This window comes from Engystomops pustulosus, chromosome 3 (assembly GCF_040894005.1).
Source record: "Engystomops pustulosus chromosome 3, aEngPut4.maternal, whole genome shotgun sequence".
Classification (NCBI taxonomy): domain Eukaryota; kingdom Metazoa; phylum Chordata; class Amphibia; order Anura; family Leptodactylidae; genus Engystomops; species Engystomops pustulosus.
Genome location: NC_092413.1, coordinates 21,780,252 through 21,798,512, shown reverse-complemented (window position 1 = coordinate 21,798,512; position 18,261 = coordinate 21,780,252). Strand labels below are relative to the sequence as shown.

The 18,261-nt window shown below is 41.5% G+C and overlaps 1 protein-coding gene across 1 annotated transcript in view; it reads right to left on the bottom strand.

Annotated features, from left to right (window-relative positions):
• Positions 1–18,261, bottom strand: part of PLEKHH2 (pleckstrin homology, MyTH4 and FERM domain containing H2) — an 89,675-nt gene that overhangs the window by 45,522 nt on the left and 25,892 nt on the right. The window contains exon 3 of the mRNA XM_072140260.1: positions 370–432. Coding sequence (XP_071996361.1) covers positions 370–432 — 63 coding nt within the window. The remainder of the gene's footprint in view (positions 1–369; positions 433–18,261) is intronic.

The following is an 18,261-nucleotide window of genomic DNA, read 5'->3' as shown; positions in this document are numbered from 1 at the left end:
GTGGCGTGTCGCACATGATAAGGCACAACCATCAATACGGATTCCTCATTTACATGTTAATAACAGAGCCTGGTTTTACTGAAAGGTCATAATTATTTTTTTTTTCAAATTTTTGTATTGTAATGCCAATAATATATAAATTATAATATAATAAAGTATATAAAAAAGATATAAAATATAATATAATTAAAAAAATAAAAATAGGATAAAAGTTTAAAGCTACAAAACATAATAAAATAATATAGAAAATATCCGTGGAATAAGACAAATGTAATATACTGATGGGTAATTGGTTCCAACAAAGGCCTTGTCTCTTCTCTATAAGATTTTCCAGTTCAATATGATGACTATTGTTAGTTTGACAATTACCTGCTCGTACGCTTGTTCTGCTCGGCGGTTCGCTTCAATGACTTGTCTTTCCAGCTGCTGCATCTGCGCTCCCCCCCAAAAAAAAAGAGAAAACAAATGAGTGTTGATTATTTAATGATCAGTTCCATAAATTCGCTTTGAAGTTCCGCTAATGGATGGTGGCATTATCAATAGTCTTCCAATTTAGATGAAAGCCCCTGTCTGATACTTGTCATGCATGAGAGGTTATGATGGACTACAATTTCGGATTCATACATCTGCCAAGGATTGTAAGCCAAATGACCTGAATAGATGATCAAAATATTTCATCAAATGGCCAAACTAACAAGATAATTCAATAAGGAGGATAAGAGACAAGACTGCCATGTACATGGTGATATAACAGATGGACACATCCATAATATGAAGTCCATGTTCTACATGTTCCACCTGTAGGGTGCTGATATGCAGAGTCGGACTAAGTACCAGTGTACCTTCCGATGGACTCTAGGTCTAACCCAATACTGGGCCCAACAGCTCAAGCAGTAGACAGTCCAATTTGGAGGCTACTAGGTTTTATTTTCTAGAGGTTAAAGGATGACGAGCCCCCAGAATTATATCATATGGTGACCCCATTCCAACACTGCTACTACACACCTCACACGAGAGTTTATACAGAAGTACACAAAATTTTTTTGGTGTTTTATTGCCTAGGACATTTACCATACATACTCGAGTATAAGCCTAGTTTTTCAGCAAAGAAAAATGTGCTGAAAACCCGCTTATATGTGCTGAAAACCGGCTTATATCGAGTAAAAAAAATAGGTTTTACCAGGTTTTTGTGGTAAAATTAGGGGCCTCGGCTTATACTTGGGTCGGCTTATACTCGAGTAGTTATATACGGTATATATAAATTGTTGCCTTCTAACTGTGGAAATTCGAGAGCATACAACCACAAGTCCTTCTGAGATGGACTTCCGAAATCATTCATCCGATAACCCTTATCTGAAGTCACAAAGTCAATGGAGTGAAGGATGATGGGACCTCTGGGGGGATTACAGGATAACTGATTCTGGAGATCAGTTTCCCTATAAGCTAGTTGGGTTGGACTTTTGATCCCCCATTCTGCAGACAGCAAGTGCAACCCTCTGTGATCTGTCATATATCCCCAATTCCCTTTGACGTCAAAGAAAATTATATGACATGCTCCATTAGATGATATATAGGCCATATTCACACACTGCAGATTAAGGGCTTATGCATAAGACTGTTTGTTTTGGCCGTGAGCTAAGCACATAAACTGAGGCTAACTCAAGGCCCCATTGACTTCTACTGGGCAAATTCCCGTCACGGTGATGGACGGTGCCTCACAATCCATGCGCCGCAACAGTAATGTACCGACTGTCTGCACTACAAAAGATAGGGAGGGTCCGTCTAAGCAGCGCCAGCAGTTGGAGCAAGCAACCAGCCTTCATGTACATGAGGTTTTAAGTTTGGGTTCTTAAATATACCTTTACTAAATAAATTCCAGAAGAATTTGAATATTACAAATGAAAACCCTGCAATGTCTGACTGCATCTACTGAAGGGTTAAACTGAGTTGCTTTCTTGCATGTCTTACAAAGCTCTGCTCATATGTTATGTAATGTCTAGTACTATACCGACACACTGTTTATATAAAACATATACACAGAATAACTCGCTAAGACCTTATTCACACAGTCTATTTATAGCGACTATTTGTTCCATATTTGGAAGGTCTGGAGTACGACACCTGGTCAATGGAGCAGTACACATGGGCGTGTGTTGTAAACTTGTAACTCAAATATGTAGAATTTATCTACCGCATCTGTCCTCAATAGACTCGTCCTAGAATTCACTGAGGCCTAAAGAATAAGTAGCATCATGGTGGTTCCTTGGTCAGAAGAGTGAACACACGTCGCTTGTCATGGGCAGTTCAACAATAAATACAGGCCAGATTTCTTTAAGTGTAAGTTTGCCCCACGATTGTGGCAGATTGGTCGGGTGCACCCTGTACTGCTCGAGAAGTGTGCACCATCTATTTCTAGGAGCACCTTTGCAATACAATTCTGTTGAGTCGCTGTATTAAATGTGTCTCAAACTCCGACTAAACACTAACACGCCTCCTTAGGTGCACATTTTGCTGTGCAGCAGCGAAACAAAATTGGCGCAAACACTTTATAAATACATGTGCAAGCTACAAAAACGTTCTTTCGAGTGCAAAATCAAACATAAAACTGGTGCAGCCCGGCCCAAAGTCTTCGACAATCTTTTTTCGTACTAGGGATGGATAGGTGATAGTTCAACAGGTAGGGAAGATTTTAACTGCAAAATAGGATCATGTGATGGTCCAACTCAAGACGTTGGTTGAGTACCATTTTACACATTTTAAGATCTGTACCTGGACTTGGCTACAGCACTTTCTTATTGTTGGATTTATTGTATAACCCAATACATGGATGGATCCCAGATGTAAATTTTGGTGTAGCCCAGTCTTTTCTGTGAAGATTGTAAAAGAAAGTTTGAGAACAAGTAATTGCCGACTGGGGTAACACTCACTGGAGTTGCTGAGGCTACTTATTCTTCTTATGAAGCTCCAAATGGTAGAAAGCATTTAAGGTAATGCTCCGGAGTATAAGAACCAAAACTCTCCAGCCATGACGAATTTACACATAAAACAATCCTTTTTGGGTTCTCTACTGCCGGATGGATGGTTCCAGACTGTCTGTCCAGCCTAGCCCCACTTATCTGACACTACAGAAGCTTATTAGTGTAGCTTCACTATATGAATTAGGTTCTCTACAATCTTCACCAGCCCAGGATTACCCATCTGACAGTAGAGTTGCTTCTTAGAATAGTTTCAGGGTGGTTTCAGTACCCAATTCATCTAATAGGTTCTCTACTGTGAGATAGATTCTCTACAGTCTCCACTAGCCCAGGACTACCGATTGTCAGGGCTCGGGGTCAGTGGACCACTGGACCACCGTGGGAGATGGTACTAGCCTGGGATCAGAATCTAAGTGGCACACGGTCTTCACCAGAGCCCACTGCAAAGCGGGTTGGTCTTGCTGCGGTGTGGTGCTACCAGGTTGTTCCACAGGTGGCAACCAAGGTCGAGGTATAGATACAGCGGGCAGTCTCGGAGTCAGGCACATGCAAGCGGTCAGGCAGCAGAGATGCAGAGGTCAGATCCGGGGTCAACAAGAGGAGATCAGGCATAGGAGAATAGGGAACACAAGGAAATCACAAGGAAGCTTTCTCTAAGGCTGGTAGTTCAAAGATCCGGTGGGGAGTGATGGGAGCCGCCGGTCTCTATGGGAAACCCAGAAGTGCCAGAGCCAATCAGAGGTGCACTGGACCTTTAAATCTTCGAGTGCCGGCACGCGCCCTTGGGAGTGGGGACGCATGCGCGGCCTAGCCGTGAAGGGAGCAGGAGCGTGGAGAGGTGAGTGCGGGCCAGGGGACTGGGCAGAGCCGCCACGGCGAGGGGCACGGGCATGGATCGCAGGGACACCCGTGACACCCATCTGACAGTAGAGTTTCTTCTTAGTATAGTTTTAGGGTAGTTTCAGTAACCACTTCATAGATTAGGTTCTCTACTGTGAGATAGAATTAGTCTCTCTACAGTCTTCCCCAGCCCAGGACTACCCATCTGACAGTAGAGTTGCTTCTTATTATAGTTTCAGGGTTTCAGAACTCAATTCATCAATTAGGTTCTCTACTGTGAGATAGGTGGTCCTTGGTTGGAGCAGGCAGTCTGGAACCCCCCATTCAATAATGTTTTTGAATGGTGAAGAATAGAAAGAAAATTCCAATTTGATCAAAATTGGTGGAGTCACCAAGGGTCAACTCTACAGCTCTAAGTCCTTCCACAATCATTCAGCTAAGTTACCAGCTTCCCGTTTCTTGGCACTTTAGGCTGGTCACATGACCCCTACCAATCCCACACAGATATTTTCAGTCTAACATTAATAAAATAGTAAAATCTTTTTTTGATGAGACAATGCAGGAGAATTTATTTTCTATACTCAGACATGTTTGTGTAATCACATAGCACGCCAAGAAACAAGACTGGACAGTAAGAAAATCAAGAGGGAGGAGAAGACGGCCAATGCATATTAAATCTGAAAGATCCACGGCCCACCTGGGGCTGCAGCCTCCGCATTCCTTACGTAAGAGATATTATTCTGAAGGGGTTTTTTTTTAGAGCATTGCAGAAGGAGAATTCACTTATTTCAATATAAACTCGAAAGAAGGAAATGTTTTAAGTAAACTTGATATGTCTAGTTGGTGCCCGAAGGAACTACTAACAGTTCACGCATAATGGGGTTGTTATGGGTCAAAAACAAAAATGCCCAAATTATGTAAACTAAAAAAAAAACTCTTCTTTTCTCTGCCAATCCAATATTGCAGATCCAGCAGCACTAAATGATCTCTGCAGCCAATCAGGGGCTGAGTTTTTAACCACACGTTGGCTGCAATGAAAATTTGTTAAAGAAAATTCAAGAGACAATTCAAGAAAATTTGTAAAAAAGCTAATGTTGACAATTTGCCAATGGAAATGTATTTTAGTTACTCATTATTTTTGGGATGCCTTGTGTGCTTCATGAGAAGATGACAGCCCGGACGTTAAGGGGTTTTGTGTAATGGATCAGTTTTTCTGTATCAGTTCCTTATGGTTTCTAGTTCTCTGCTGTTTTATTCACAGGAAGTAAACAATAAAGCTTCTTGTTGAATAAAAATTGTTCACTGATCATGTGATGTCACATAGGTGCACAGCTTGTTATATCCCTGGTCATGTGATGTCACACAGGTGCACAGCTTGCTATATCCCTGGTCATGTGATGTCGCGAAGGTGCACGGCTTGTTATATCTCACAGCTCTGATTACTCTCTGTTATATAACGAGCCGCGCACCTGTGTGACATCACATGACCAGGGATATAATGAGCTGTGCACCTGTGTGACATCACATAACAAGGGATATAATGAGCCGTGTACCTGTATGACATCACATGAGCAGGGATATAATGAGCCATACATGGGTGACATCACATGATCAGGGATATAATGAGCCATACATGGGTGACATCACATGACCAGGGATATATAACGAGCAGTGCTCCGGTGTTACATCATATGACCAGGAATATAACAAGCCGTGCAGCTGTGTGACATCACATGACCCAGGACATAACGAGCCATGCTCCTATATAACATCACATGACCAAGGATATAATGAACCGTGAGCCTGTGTGACATCACATGACTAGGGATATAATGAGCCATGCACCTGTGTGACATCATATGACCCAGGATATAACGAGCCATGCACCTGTGTGACATCACATGACCAAGGAATATAATGAGCCGTGCACCTGTGTGACATCACATGACCAGGGATATATAATGAGCCATGCACCTGTGTGACGTCACATGACCCCGGATATAAGGAGCCGTGCACTTGTGTGACATCACATGACCCACGACATAACGAGCTTTGCATCTGCGGGACATCACATGACCAGGGGCCAGTTCTTATTCACAGAAAGTAAACAATGAAGCTTCCTGTTGAATGTCAGCAAGCGGAGATCTAGAAAACCATGAGGAATTGATATAGCAAGTATATTGAAAAATTGCATAACTTTTCATTACACAAACAATATACATTATTTACTAAAAGTGGACAACCCCTTTATACCAGTTTCTTGACATTCACAGAGCTAGAGTCTCTGAAGTCACTGCTGAACATCTACATTTCTGTTCCAGGTCATTTTCTATCCAAAGTCATCACAGGACCACAGACTTCTTAACAAGGTGACCAGAGGACGCACCTCAGGGCACCACAGTAGAGTAAGTATCTCAATTTGTTGGTGTTCCCCACCACAGCCCATCAGCAAAGGACTACTTCTTCTATCTTTCACCACCCAAACTCCTGCTGGATGATTCTTTCTCTTAGACTTGGAGGTGGAGATGTTTATGTCTTTATTATGATGGGAATTTATTAGCAGAGAAGTTTCCTAAACTTGGGAAGAAACCGAAGTAAATATTCGGAACATTGTTATTTGGCAAGAAGAGCCAGAAGTTTCGTCTCTCTGATGTGGTTGCGAGCCACAGTCATGGGACAACAGTAAAAATGCAACCCAACCCCTAAATTGTTAAGGACATAGTCAGTTGGTGATACAACACTGTTCACATTATGTGGTTTTACTACATTGTATTTTGGGCATCCCTTTCTATTCAGAGTTTATTTTTATTATTACACATTTCTTTTATTTCAGTCTACAAGTTATTACAAAAAAGTATAAAATTGATTCCATGTTAAAATTTTGAGAACAAAACCCTAAAACAACCAGTATTTTCCTTAGTCTGTGTTTGGTTTAGCAATTGAGTCTGACATAAGTGAATGATCCAATACTGTACAGTATGCAAAAAAATCTGGGAAAATATGCAAAGTTTTCCAGGATGGGATAAGGAAAACCACGCCTCTTTTAGCTACCTAGTAAGGCAGCTCCCTTGACATCAAGCATGACCTTCAGGAAGCCAAATGCCATGAGGCTGGATTAAAACTAAACCAGTATATCTATTCCAGAAGGCACAGACTCCCAACTGTAGACAGCGCTGTTTCGACCTGGTTGGGTCTCTTCAGTACAGTGTAGGGAACTGGTTTGTCGGAGTGAGAGGCTTGTGACTAGGGTCAGGAAGTAAGAGTTCTCCTTACAGAGGCTGCCGTGTAAGTGTGTGGAGTCTTATAGCCATGGATGCTCCACTAGGGGAATTCTGGGAAAATATTTAAAGTTTTCCAGGATATACTGGTTTGGTTTTAATCCCACATCATGTCATAAGGCTTCCTGACAGTCATGCTTGATTTCAAGGGAGCTGCCTTACAAGGTAGATAAAAGAGGCTAGGTTTTCCTTATCCCATCGGGAAAACTTTGCATGTTTTTCCAGATTCCCCCTAGTTGAGTGTCCATGACTTTAAAACTTCACATATATACCCCCCGCCCCAGGGTCATCCCCATCCTACCTGGGAACAGCCACTTTAAAGCACAACACATTGGGGGTCATTTACTAAGGGCCCGATTCCCACTTTCCCGACGTGTTACCCGAATATTTCCGGTTTGCGCCGATTTCCCCTGAATTGCCCCGGGATTTTGGTGCACGCGATCGGATTGTGGCGCATCGGCGCTGGCATGCACGCGACGGAAATCGGGGGGCGTGGCCGAACGAAAACCAGACGGATTCGGAAAAACCGCCGCATTTAAAAAAAAAAATCTGTTGCGGAGCTTGCACTTACCTTCACTCAGCCCGAGCCGGTGAACTCCAGCGCGTTCCGATGCTTTTCAGCGCAGCAGCGCCACCTGGTGGACGGCGGAGGAACTACCTTAATAAATCCCTGCCGGACCCGAATCCACCGCAGAGAACGCGCCGTTGGATCGCGACCGGGTAAGTAAATCTGCCCCATTAGGTCAGAAAAGTTTTAAAATTCCAACAAATTTGAGACTGTTGGTAAGAATCGTATAATCCTACAGTCACTAATTTAGGATATTAGCAAGTTTATACAGTAAACTAAACTAAAGTGTAAGCAAACTAAAAGTAAAGTAAATCAATTAGTATCAAGACTGATAAATATATGACAATATAAGATTTTTTAAAGATCTATGATCGTCCCGGGAAGCCTAGAACTGTTTCCATACATTTAGTGAGACTTGTAGCACATAACACACGTATATATTTAGGAAGAGATGCCAGACGCCCACTGATGGGGATAATATCACTGGTTTCCATGCTGCGCAGTGAATGTCTCACTTATATGGCACTGAATACCAGAGAAACACGTTGAAAGAAACCTCTTGTACCGGGTCAGGCAGTGTGAAACAGGTTGGCTGCCTCCCTGTTTGCCGAGAGTTTACTTCCCAGTCGGATCACATTACTTCTTTTAGCTTAGAAGTCGGCACAGATCGTAACTTCTATTATACACAGTCCATCTGTTTGTATGGCAGAACTTCAGGAATGTGAAGGTATAAAAATTTTAAAAACAATTTTTTTTTTTCTTGCGACTAAGGACTGGATCTCTTATACACCATAAAAACATGGGGACATTACTCATAGATCCAGGCACCGGGACTGTAGTAATCTTCTTATATTTGTTATCCATGGCCTCATTCCTTCTAACATCAACTTTTACAATTATGCAAATGATTGCCAGAAGGCTCGACCAGAGCCAGTAGTGAATTATAAAATAAGCTTTTTTGGGCAGCAGATCGGGGCCCAAGCCTTCTAGGAGCCCATGGCCACCCAAAGCACCCATCAAATATTATACGGAGAAGGACCTTCACCCATGAAATCCTCGTACATCTGTTCATGCTCTCAATACACATGTAGACAAGAACCATTTCAGGACCTTAGAAGGTCCTCCAAAGGTCCTGACACTGCATGTTGAAAGCAGGTAGAAGGGACACATCCCCCATCCCCAAAAAGCTGATTCTAGTACCAGATGTAGGAATTGAATTCCAGACGTGTAGGGACTATAATATTCATACAGGCCAGGGCCAATGGAAGTCTTTATCTGTCCCTGACCAGAGCCCCTTCCCAATGTAGTCTCACAGGAAGTAACACTGTTCGGGAGCACTTCCTCCTCCCACTCTGGGCAGAAACTTCCTCTACTGCCTTAAGATTACATCAGGCAGAAAGAGGTGGAAGTGCTGAGGGAGCAGGGGGGAGAGTGAGTACTGTGTAACAGCCTGTAAAACTACAGAATACAGGGGCTTTGGTAGAGTCCTTTTGCCTTATTAGTATATTAAAAGTTGATATTAGAAGGAAGGAGGCCATGGATAACAAATATAAGAAGATTACCAAAGTCACGGTGCCTGGATCCATGAGTTAGTGTCCCTGATTTTGATGGTAGATTTCCTTTAAAGGACATCTTCCACCAGGATCAAGGATTGTAAACCAAGCACACCTACATGCTGGTATGTGCCCGCTCTGGCAGGATCTGCTCTTCTCTTAGCTTCTTATGCCCTGTTTTTTTTTTTTTACAAAAAAAGTATTTTAAAAGCATGCAAATGAGCCTGAGGGGCTCCGGGCTCCATAGGTTTTAATGGAGTCTGGGGGTATAGGAAGTTTAAAGAAGATCAGATCCTGTCAGAGGGGGCACACAGCAGTATGCCAGTATGCTTGGTTTACAATCCTTCATCCTGGTGGTAGATGTCATTTAAGTGGACTTGACTGCAAGTCTGAAGGGGTCATTGTTTACTTACATAGAATGTGACCACAGTTTTAGTGGGGAAATCACTGCTGAAACACTGCAGTAGGTCACTACATGTGTCTAAGTCTTTTTTTATGAGGCAGGACTTTCTGTGGCAGATACAGGTGGTATTATTGGAGTGGATTTTGAGGTGGTCTGAACCTACCTTAAAAGGGTATCCCCTCCACAGAGTATATCAAATAATACTTTATAGGTGTTGGTGCCAAACAACCCTTACCTATCTAGAAAACAGAGGTTTCCTGACCCAACACGGTACCAGAGAATCCTCCGGTGGACCCAGGCTCTAACGTAAAGGAGCACACCACAACAGAGGACAACCTAATACAAAGGCTTGTGGGGTCTATTTCATAGAGGATGATGAATATAGATCCCCAGAATTATTTAATCTGATGGGTCCAAAGAACCCCAGTCTGAAAATGTCTCCTGGCCTCTGTCCTAATGCTGACCCTAACACAAACTGCTGACACAAACTCTCTAAACAAGTCAAAGGGGGTGGCCAAAAATATCCAAGCAACCAGCCACAACTATTTTTGTTGCTCCGCTGACTTGAATCAAGAGGCATGTCGATCTACAGTCCATTTGGCTTACCTCTTCATTCCCATGGGGGTCACAAGACCCTTATTCTCAACATTTGTGAGGGTGCCAAAGGTGAGACCTCCATATTTTAGGTGTTTATGTGAACCTACATGAGTAGAAAAAGGACAAGAAATGTGTTATTTCTATAAGGAGGGAGGATTTTTGTGTGGACACATTTTATATATATAGTATCGTCAAATGGAGAGGAACAGCTAGGCTCCCCGGCGTAGGCGGTGTTCTCACCGCTTACAATACAACCAGCTTGGTTTGACGGAAACTGTGCGCTGCGTGTACTTTTCTTCCTACTCACACATTCATCACATCTGCATTGTATGGTTTGCCAAATATGTTCTGGCCAAAACACTGACTCAAAAATACACACACCTCAAGGGTTTATTATCATTGCTGAAAATTGCCAAGACATACAAACACTTCGATGTCTTGTTTAAAAAATGGAAGAAATTACGGATATTTTCATGTAGGAAATATAAAGGGAATCATGTGGAAGCAACAATATGAGAATATTTTTAATATGATTTTGACACCTAGTTATATTGCACGGCATCCAAAGCTAAGAATTATCTCAAAAAAGACTTCATAGAAAAAAAAAAAAATCATGTAATTTTGTTACAAAAACTCACAACACAGATTATTACATCCATGTTCCTTATTAACATTTCTAAGTAGGCAACAGATTTTGGAAGGCTACCGGAAAGATTGGGCAACCAAAAGTCAGTTTTCCCACTGTTAGATGATATTTGGCAAAATTAGTGCTAAGCACGACATGTCTGGTTATGGGAGGAGGCTCAGTGGAGACTGGCCCAGTGGTAGACCAAATGTTTGGGTCTGACTGTACTGTACTGGGTTTCATACACCCTTGCACTTGGGACTCTTGCTAGGTTTGGGTTAGTGATAGGCTGTTCATGAACGAGCCGGCTCAAAGAGCCGATGGCTCTCTAAGCCCCACCCTGAGTAGGTAGCCTTATTCTATGATCACGTCCCATTAAACTGGAGTGAGTGGGTGGCAGCCCAGAAAACCTCTCCCTATGTAATTATATAAGAAGTTGTACTGGAGCAAGGTGTACTGGGTGTGCCAGGGGACCGGAAGTTGTCGGCGCCGAGGCATAGTATCCCTTTAAACAAGGGATCGACATTGTCGTAGGACACCTGGAGCGCCCGAAAAGGTAAGTAGAGGTTTGTTTTTTGTACAGGCCCCCCCCAGTCTACCTCGAGATTTTATTATAATATTGGACAACCGCATTAAGATAGTTTAAGCTTACCCACCATCCCTTGAGGCAGTACCTACCTTATGTGTGGATACTTTATATCACCAAAAAGGACCCTTACTGATACAACCTACAGCAACCATTGATAATAACAGGATCCATTCCCAATACTAAAAATTTCCACACCTGGTGTTAGCATAGGTGGGAGACAGTGTATGGACAACCTGCTTCATAAAAAATAAAATAATAAATAACTGTTGGATGGGATGGAGCAGAGGTGGGACTTTCATGTGGTTTGCCTCAGGGTCTAAGGTTTAGGCATAGGGTCTAGGTTTCACCCCATTAATGTGGATTGGGGATATTTTGTTTTCATTGGCAACCCATTAATGGATGCCATAGTTTGCATTGTTTACATTGCTTTCCCGACTGGTGTAACGAAACACTTGGCTTGCAATTTGATGGATCCTGAAAAATGGTAAAGATGGCCTAAAGAAACCTGAGAAGTATCTCTTCTGTTTACAAAAACTATCTCACAATTTCTTAAGGCAGCAAGCCACAAATATAGGTGACCCCAAATTACACCAGATTCTGTTTGTTCGGTCATGGACCAGATGACTCCATCTCATCATGTGTGGCCTTGTTAGCTTCTCCGCCAATGGTATATTAATCATTTTTGGAGAGGGAGCGACTGCAATACATAATGTTTTCTAACGCTGGATCCAAATTGTTATCATCTAATGCCGAAAACATTTAGGTTTGTTTGAACTTATAAGTTGCGTCTGCTACTTTTCTGGGAACGCTGACAAATGGAGGAATGTGTAATGTGTAAATGTCAGCCGGGTGTTTTCCAGCCTGTGATGATAGCGAAGAGAAATAACGCAGTCCCTTTCTGACACATCCTTTGTGAGAGCGCTCTGGCAAGTAGATTCCTGATCTTCTGATGCCTCACTGACTTTCTTTCGTTTGCTCTCGGTAACTTGATAATATCCCACATAGTTTCGCAGTGTGTTTCGAGACGGTTGGAGGGTGAATAAAAGGATGGCAGCCCCGTCTTTACTATCACTTATCACTCACACTACATCGAGAAAACGTTTTATTATACTTAAAGTCACTGATCAAGGGATATCTTCATCGATGACTCACGGAAAATATAACATTTGGGTTGATGATCCAATTTTGGGAATGTTCTAGGTCTCTACAGAGGAGCTTATTTACTATATAAAATGAATTGCTAAAATCTTTAAAACCTTATCCAATTTATCTGCAAAATTGGAAGATAATACATGATAATTCTATAAAGACCAAAAGTTTATCCTCGTAGAATCAGTGTAAAGCTACCCAATACCATGGCAGATCAAGGAGACATCATTTATCCTAGGGAGTTCCATGGACCCACACTCTTGTACATGCCCATTTTATTTACACCACAAAGTTTGTGATCCTTTCGAGATCTATGAGACTTCATAGGTTATCTGTCGTCAAACCATGAGAAATAGACCTAGGTTTCAAAGGTGGATGTCTTCTTCTTTGAGGCCTACTGATTGAAGGTCCATCAGAAGTAGCATTGTAATCCTACGTTAAGATCAAGCAGAACTTTCTGAAAGTTTGAAACATGTTCTTTTTTCTTTATTTTGTAAATTAGTTTTCCCTTTCCCATTTTGGAATAGAGAGCTTCTCTAAAGAGTTTGTCAAACTGGGGGTAATAGCTGAATATCTAAAACTAAAAGAATATAATGGAAATTTCTTTGACTGGTTGGTCTACAGCCTCCCGTCAACACCAGATGACACCGTCAACGCCTCTGGTGGGCTCCCATTACAGAATGTAGAATGTCCAAGGCTACAGATGGTTGAACAATTTTAACATGTTGAAGATCTTGGGCCAGTTGTTTAAAAACCTTGGAACGGGACAACAATATTCTCTATATACTTTATATTTTCTCTATATACTTTCCAATGGATAAGCCAAGTGTACATGTGGAGGACCCGAAGGAACAGCTCTTAGTCAAAGAGCATTTAGCAAGCAAGAATTTGTCCATTTGGTGGATGGTTCTCAACATGTTTACATGAGCAATGGTCAAGAATAATACTTATTCTGTTGATTTTTTGGCCATACTTTCTACATCAAGGTGCCCATAAAGTACAAACTTTTGGAGAATATACATCTTTAGCCATTGTTTCTGTGTCTCAAGTGTTACAATAATAGAACATATAAGGACCATCAACTATATATAGCACGAAAGTGATATCCATCCACTTATCTCTACTGATTAGAAAACTCCATTGTTATAGGCGGTGAAATGACAATGTTGAAATGCAGACAGATAAACCGAGAGAAAAGACAGACAAGGATTACACAAGAAATGACAAAAACGGCAACTGACAAGACCTGGAAAGTCTGTGTTTATGCGGAGGAATATTGTCACCCAGCAACCTCTACGTATCTGGCACTTATCAGCATGGGATATTTTAAGAAGTTTGTGAATTCAGCTTTATTTTAAGAACGTGAGACAAGTGCTGTATATCTGATGTAACGACTAGTGTCGGAAAGGGTTTCTTTAGGCCCATCAAGTCCCAAGATCATCCTGGGGCCCAGCATTCATCATCCCTGAGGAAATAAACCCTACGGGTTGCCTTCTACTATAAAAGAATAAGGGCTACAGTCTGGGCCCACAGGAGGATCCTCCGATTCTCTGGTGGGCCAGTCCAACACTGGTTGCAACTATTGTTTTTTTTCGTATTCAAAATTCTGTTACAGGGTTAAAATAATTAAAAAGTTCTCCAATTGCCAGATGTTTCATGTTTATTCAAATTTTCCACAATTATAGAAGGACCTTATGGCACTAACCACTGCATACAGATCATGTGAAGCAGAGGCAAGGTTGACCCCGTTTTAAGTGGGACCTGACTTCCTTGCCCTGAGCAAAGCATATGTGAGTGTGAATCATTGGATCGCCATAAGTAGGAACCTATCAGACATTTTTGATTGATTTATTTTATCAAGCCAAAATCATATATGTAAAATCATGTCAAAATTACTCTGAGATGGTATCACATGACCCTCCATCTGCAGCCATTTTTTGGTCAGGAATGTCTGAACGATGAGGTTAAAGACAGGAGGCTTCACTATATGTATCAATAAAGCGGAGTTATAATAGATGTATATTGGTAAATAACCCAATATCCTGCCCCCCACACTTACACACACATTATAAAAAACATGAGGTAAAGTAACCGACCCCTTTGAGACACCCCTACTTTCTAAGAAGCCACGCCTCCTTTTCATGGAAATTTTTCAGTTCGGTCAAAACACTGTTCTATCTCATGATTTTTAAGAATATCTATATTATCCATATCAATAAATTTTTTGGTGTACATTGTGCAAAAATTTTGACAATTTTGTTTAGCAAATCTCCACCATCAACTGTAACCCGACTAGGGCGCATTCAGATCCAAAAGAGCTTTTTTTGTGTTATTTTAACAATATTTTAATGTATTTTTTATTATTAAATTGTATTATATAAACTAAGTTTGAACATTTTTTATGGTTTTGTCGTTGGCATTTGTGATTTTTGTCCTTTAAACGTTGTCCTATGTCACTTGATACTAATTACAAAAGAATGTGGCTCTGACAAGTGGCCTCAGTAGTCGTAGTCATGCACTCACAGCCGCCCATTGTTAATTCAGCCACAGAGTCTGTGGTGTGAGCGGACTGTTTGATTAGTCGGGGCTTTCATACACATTCCAAAGCCCCATTATCCCAAAAAGCTAGCCAAGCTGTTGCCAGGTAGCTTTCTATACAGATTAAAGGGAATCCCTATAACCAGTCTGACGACTGCTAAAATTCCAGGATCAAAACTGGAAGATGACTCTGTCCTAATCAGCAAATTCCTTTCCATGGGTTTCTCAAGGAATTTGGTGCATTTTTGATTTGGACAAATGTTAATTAGAAGTTCGGTGACCTGACTAGTAGTAATCTGCTTAATCCTTTGCTTTCTAGTGATTTTCTATAAAAACTCGTAAGTATATACGGTCATGGACGGAGCACTATTCACACAGTATTGCAATGAGACAATGGGGCACATTTACTAAGGGTCCGTTGGACGCATTTCCGTCGGGTTTCCCAAATAGCTCCGATTTGCCCTGAATTGCACAGGAGTTTTTGGCGCACGCGATTGGATTTTGGCGCATCAGCGCCGGCTTTCATGCGACACAAATCGGGGGTGTGGCCGTCGCACAACTCGACTGATTCGGATAAACCGCAGAATTTAAAATTCAAATTGTGTCGGAAGATCAGCACTCACATACACCGGGAAGAAGATGGTGAACTCCGGCGGACCTGAGCGGGGAAGCGACACATTCAAGAAATCGGGTGCACGCTGTAAGTGAACTCCGAATCTTTGTCGGACATTCCGGGTCGGCGGACGCAACGGGATGGGTAAGTAAATCTGCCCCAATGTTTGGGAAGACTAATGAAAAATTTTTGAGCCATAAAAAAGCTGATGTAAGTGGAGTCTGTTTGAGGGTCTAGTCCTTTAATCAGGTTTCCTTACAAGGACATCGATTCTTCCGTTAATGTTATTTCTCACCCGATTTTCATGATTTTGCCCAATTTTTAGAAATCACGTCGGAAGGATGCAGAATTCTGTACACTGAACACTTTTTTATATATTGTTAGTAGCAGCAGGACTGTGAAAAGGTGATCTATATTCCAAGAGTGTAGCTTCTCCAAGGTTAGTAGCACGACTGTGAAAAATAATGTATAAAAAAATGTATATTCCAGGATTGTAGCTTCTCCAAATCCCCTTGGGGGGTGTCCACACACTGCTGTGCTCTTAGCTCTCTGCATTAAACTGCTCTACAGCCCTTTTACTCAGCTGTAAGTGAATGCTTTGGTGATAAAACATAAATCTGGTCAGAGCAGAGTAATAGTGATATAAAGCAGTTCAATGCAGAGAGAACAGAGCACAGCAGTGTAAGGACACGCCCCCAGGGGATTTGCAGTAGCTACAATCCTGGAATATACATTTTTTATAAATTATTTTTCACAGTCCTGCTGCTATGTACAGAATAAATAAAGGTACACAGACCACCAGGGACAATACTACCTAACATTGGCTGCAATTAAAACTGTGGATACATTCCCTTTAAATTTAAAGGGAACTTCTTCTGTTTTAGTTTGCTTCCCTGTAAGTCTACACAAATAGCTGTGTGCCTTGGATGTAATACCTTTAGCACTGGGGAGACCCTGTAATAGTTGTAGGAGTAGAAACTGCCAATTATTTCCCCTTTAACCGCAGTATCAAATTTTTACGGAATTATAAACTCCGAACCTCCCAAGAATCCGAGTGCTGGAGCCGAGGACATTCTCAAAGTCTTTTATCTAAACTGTTTTCATTTTTTCCGCACATCATCTATATATAGAATGATTTCAGCGGCCTTGAAATTAATGAGTAACCATAACTACTTTCTGTGCTGTGGGGGCTGGAACAGCAGGGTCGGGATTCCTGCCAAGTGTGGGGAGGCATACAAAGTTGGCATTAACGCAGGGTGCTGCTTTAGCTCATGGACTGTAGAGAGTGGAGAAGGTCAGATGTACCGAACCTTTCATCAAATAATTAACTTACATTGGAATTTCTAGTTCGGATCATTAGGGGCAGATTTGCTTCTAGATAAAATCTGTTCACATTAGGTTGGGACAACTTTGAAAATTGGATTCATTGTTTGATCATTTGTGTGGTCCGCACTATTTTCAACATGCTAAAGCCTTTAGATGCCTCCTAGAGGATTCAGAAACATCACCTTAAAGGGATTTTCCAGGCTGAATCAAAGTTTAAAGGTGAGGTAAAAAAAAAAAGATCATTAAGAAAAAAAAAACCTCTCCATCCTCAAATGTTTTTCTTAGACCAGATGTTCCAATACTCCCATGACCAATGGTTTTACTGACTTTAAGAATTGACATTGCTGCTTCCTCTCTTGATAATACACAGTGATGTCACAGTACAGGAATAATACACACAGTGATGTCACAGTACAGGGATAATACACACAGTGATGTCACAGTACAGGGATAATACACACAGTGATGTCACAGTACAGAGATAATACACACAGTGATGTCACAGTACAGGGATAATACACACAGTTATGTCACAGTACAGGGGATAATACACACAGTGATGTCACAGTACAGGGATAATACACACAGTGATGTCACAGTACAGGGATAATACACACAGAGATGTCACAGTACAGGGATAATACACACAGTGATGTCACAGTACAGGGATAATACACACAGAGATGTCACAGTACAGGGATAATACACACAGTGATGTCTCAGTACAGGGATAATACACACAGTGATGTCACAGTACAGGAATAATACACACAGTGATGTCACAGTACAGGGATAATACACACAGTGATGTCACAGTACAGGGATAATACAAACAGGGATGTCACAGTACAGGGATAATACACACAGTGATGTCACAGTACAGGGATAATACACACAGAGATGTCACAGTACAGAGATAATACACACAGTGATGTCAAAGTACAGGGATAATACACACAGTGATGTCACAGTACAGGGATAATACACACAGTGATGTCACAGTACAGGGATAATACACACATTGATGTCACAGTACAGGTATAATACACACAGTGATGTCACAGTACAGGGATAATACACACAGTGATGTCACAGTACAGGGATAATACACACAGTGATGTCACAGTACAGGTATAATACACACAGTGATGTCACAGTACAGGGATAATACACACAGCGATGTCACAGTACAGAGATAATACACACA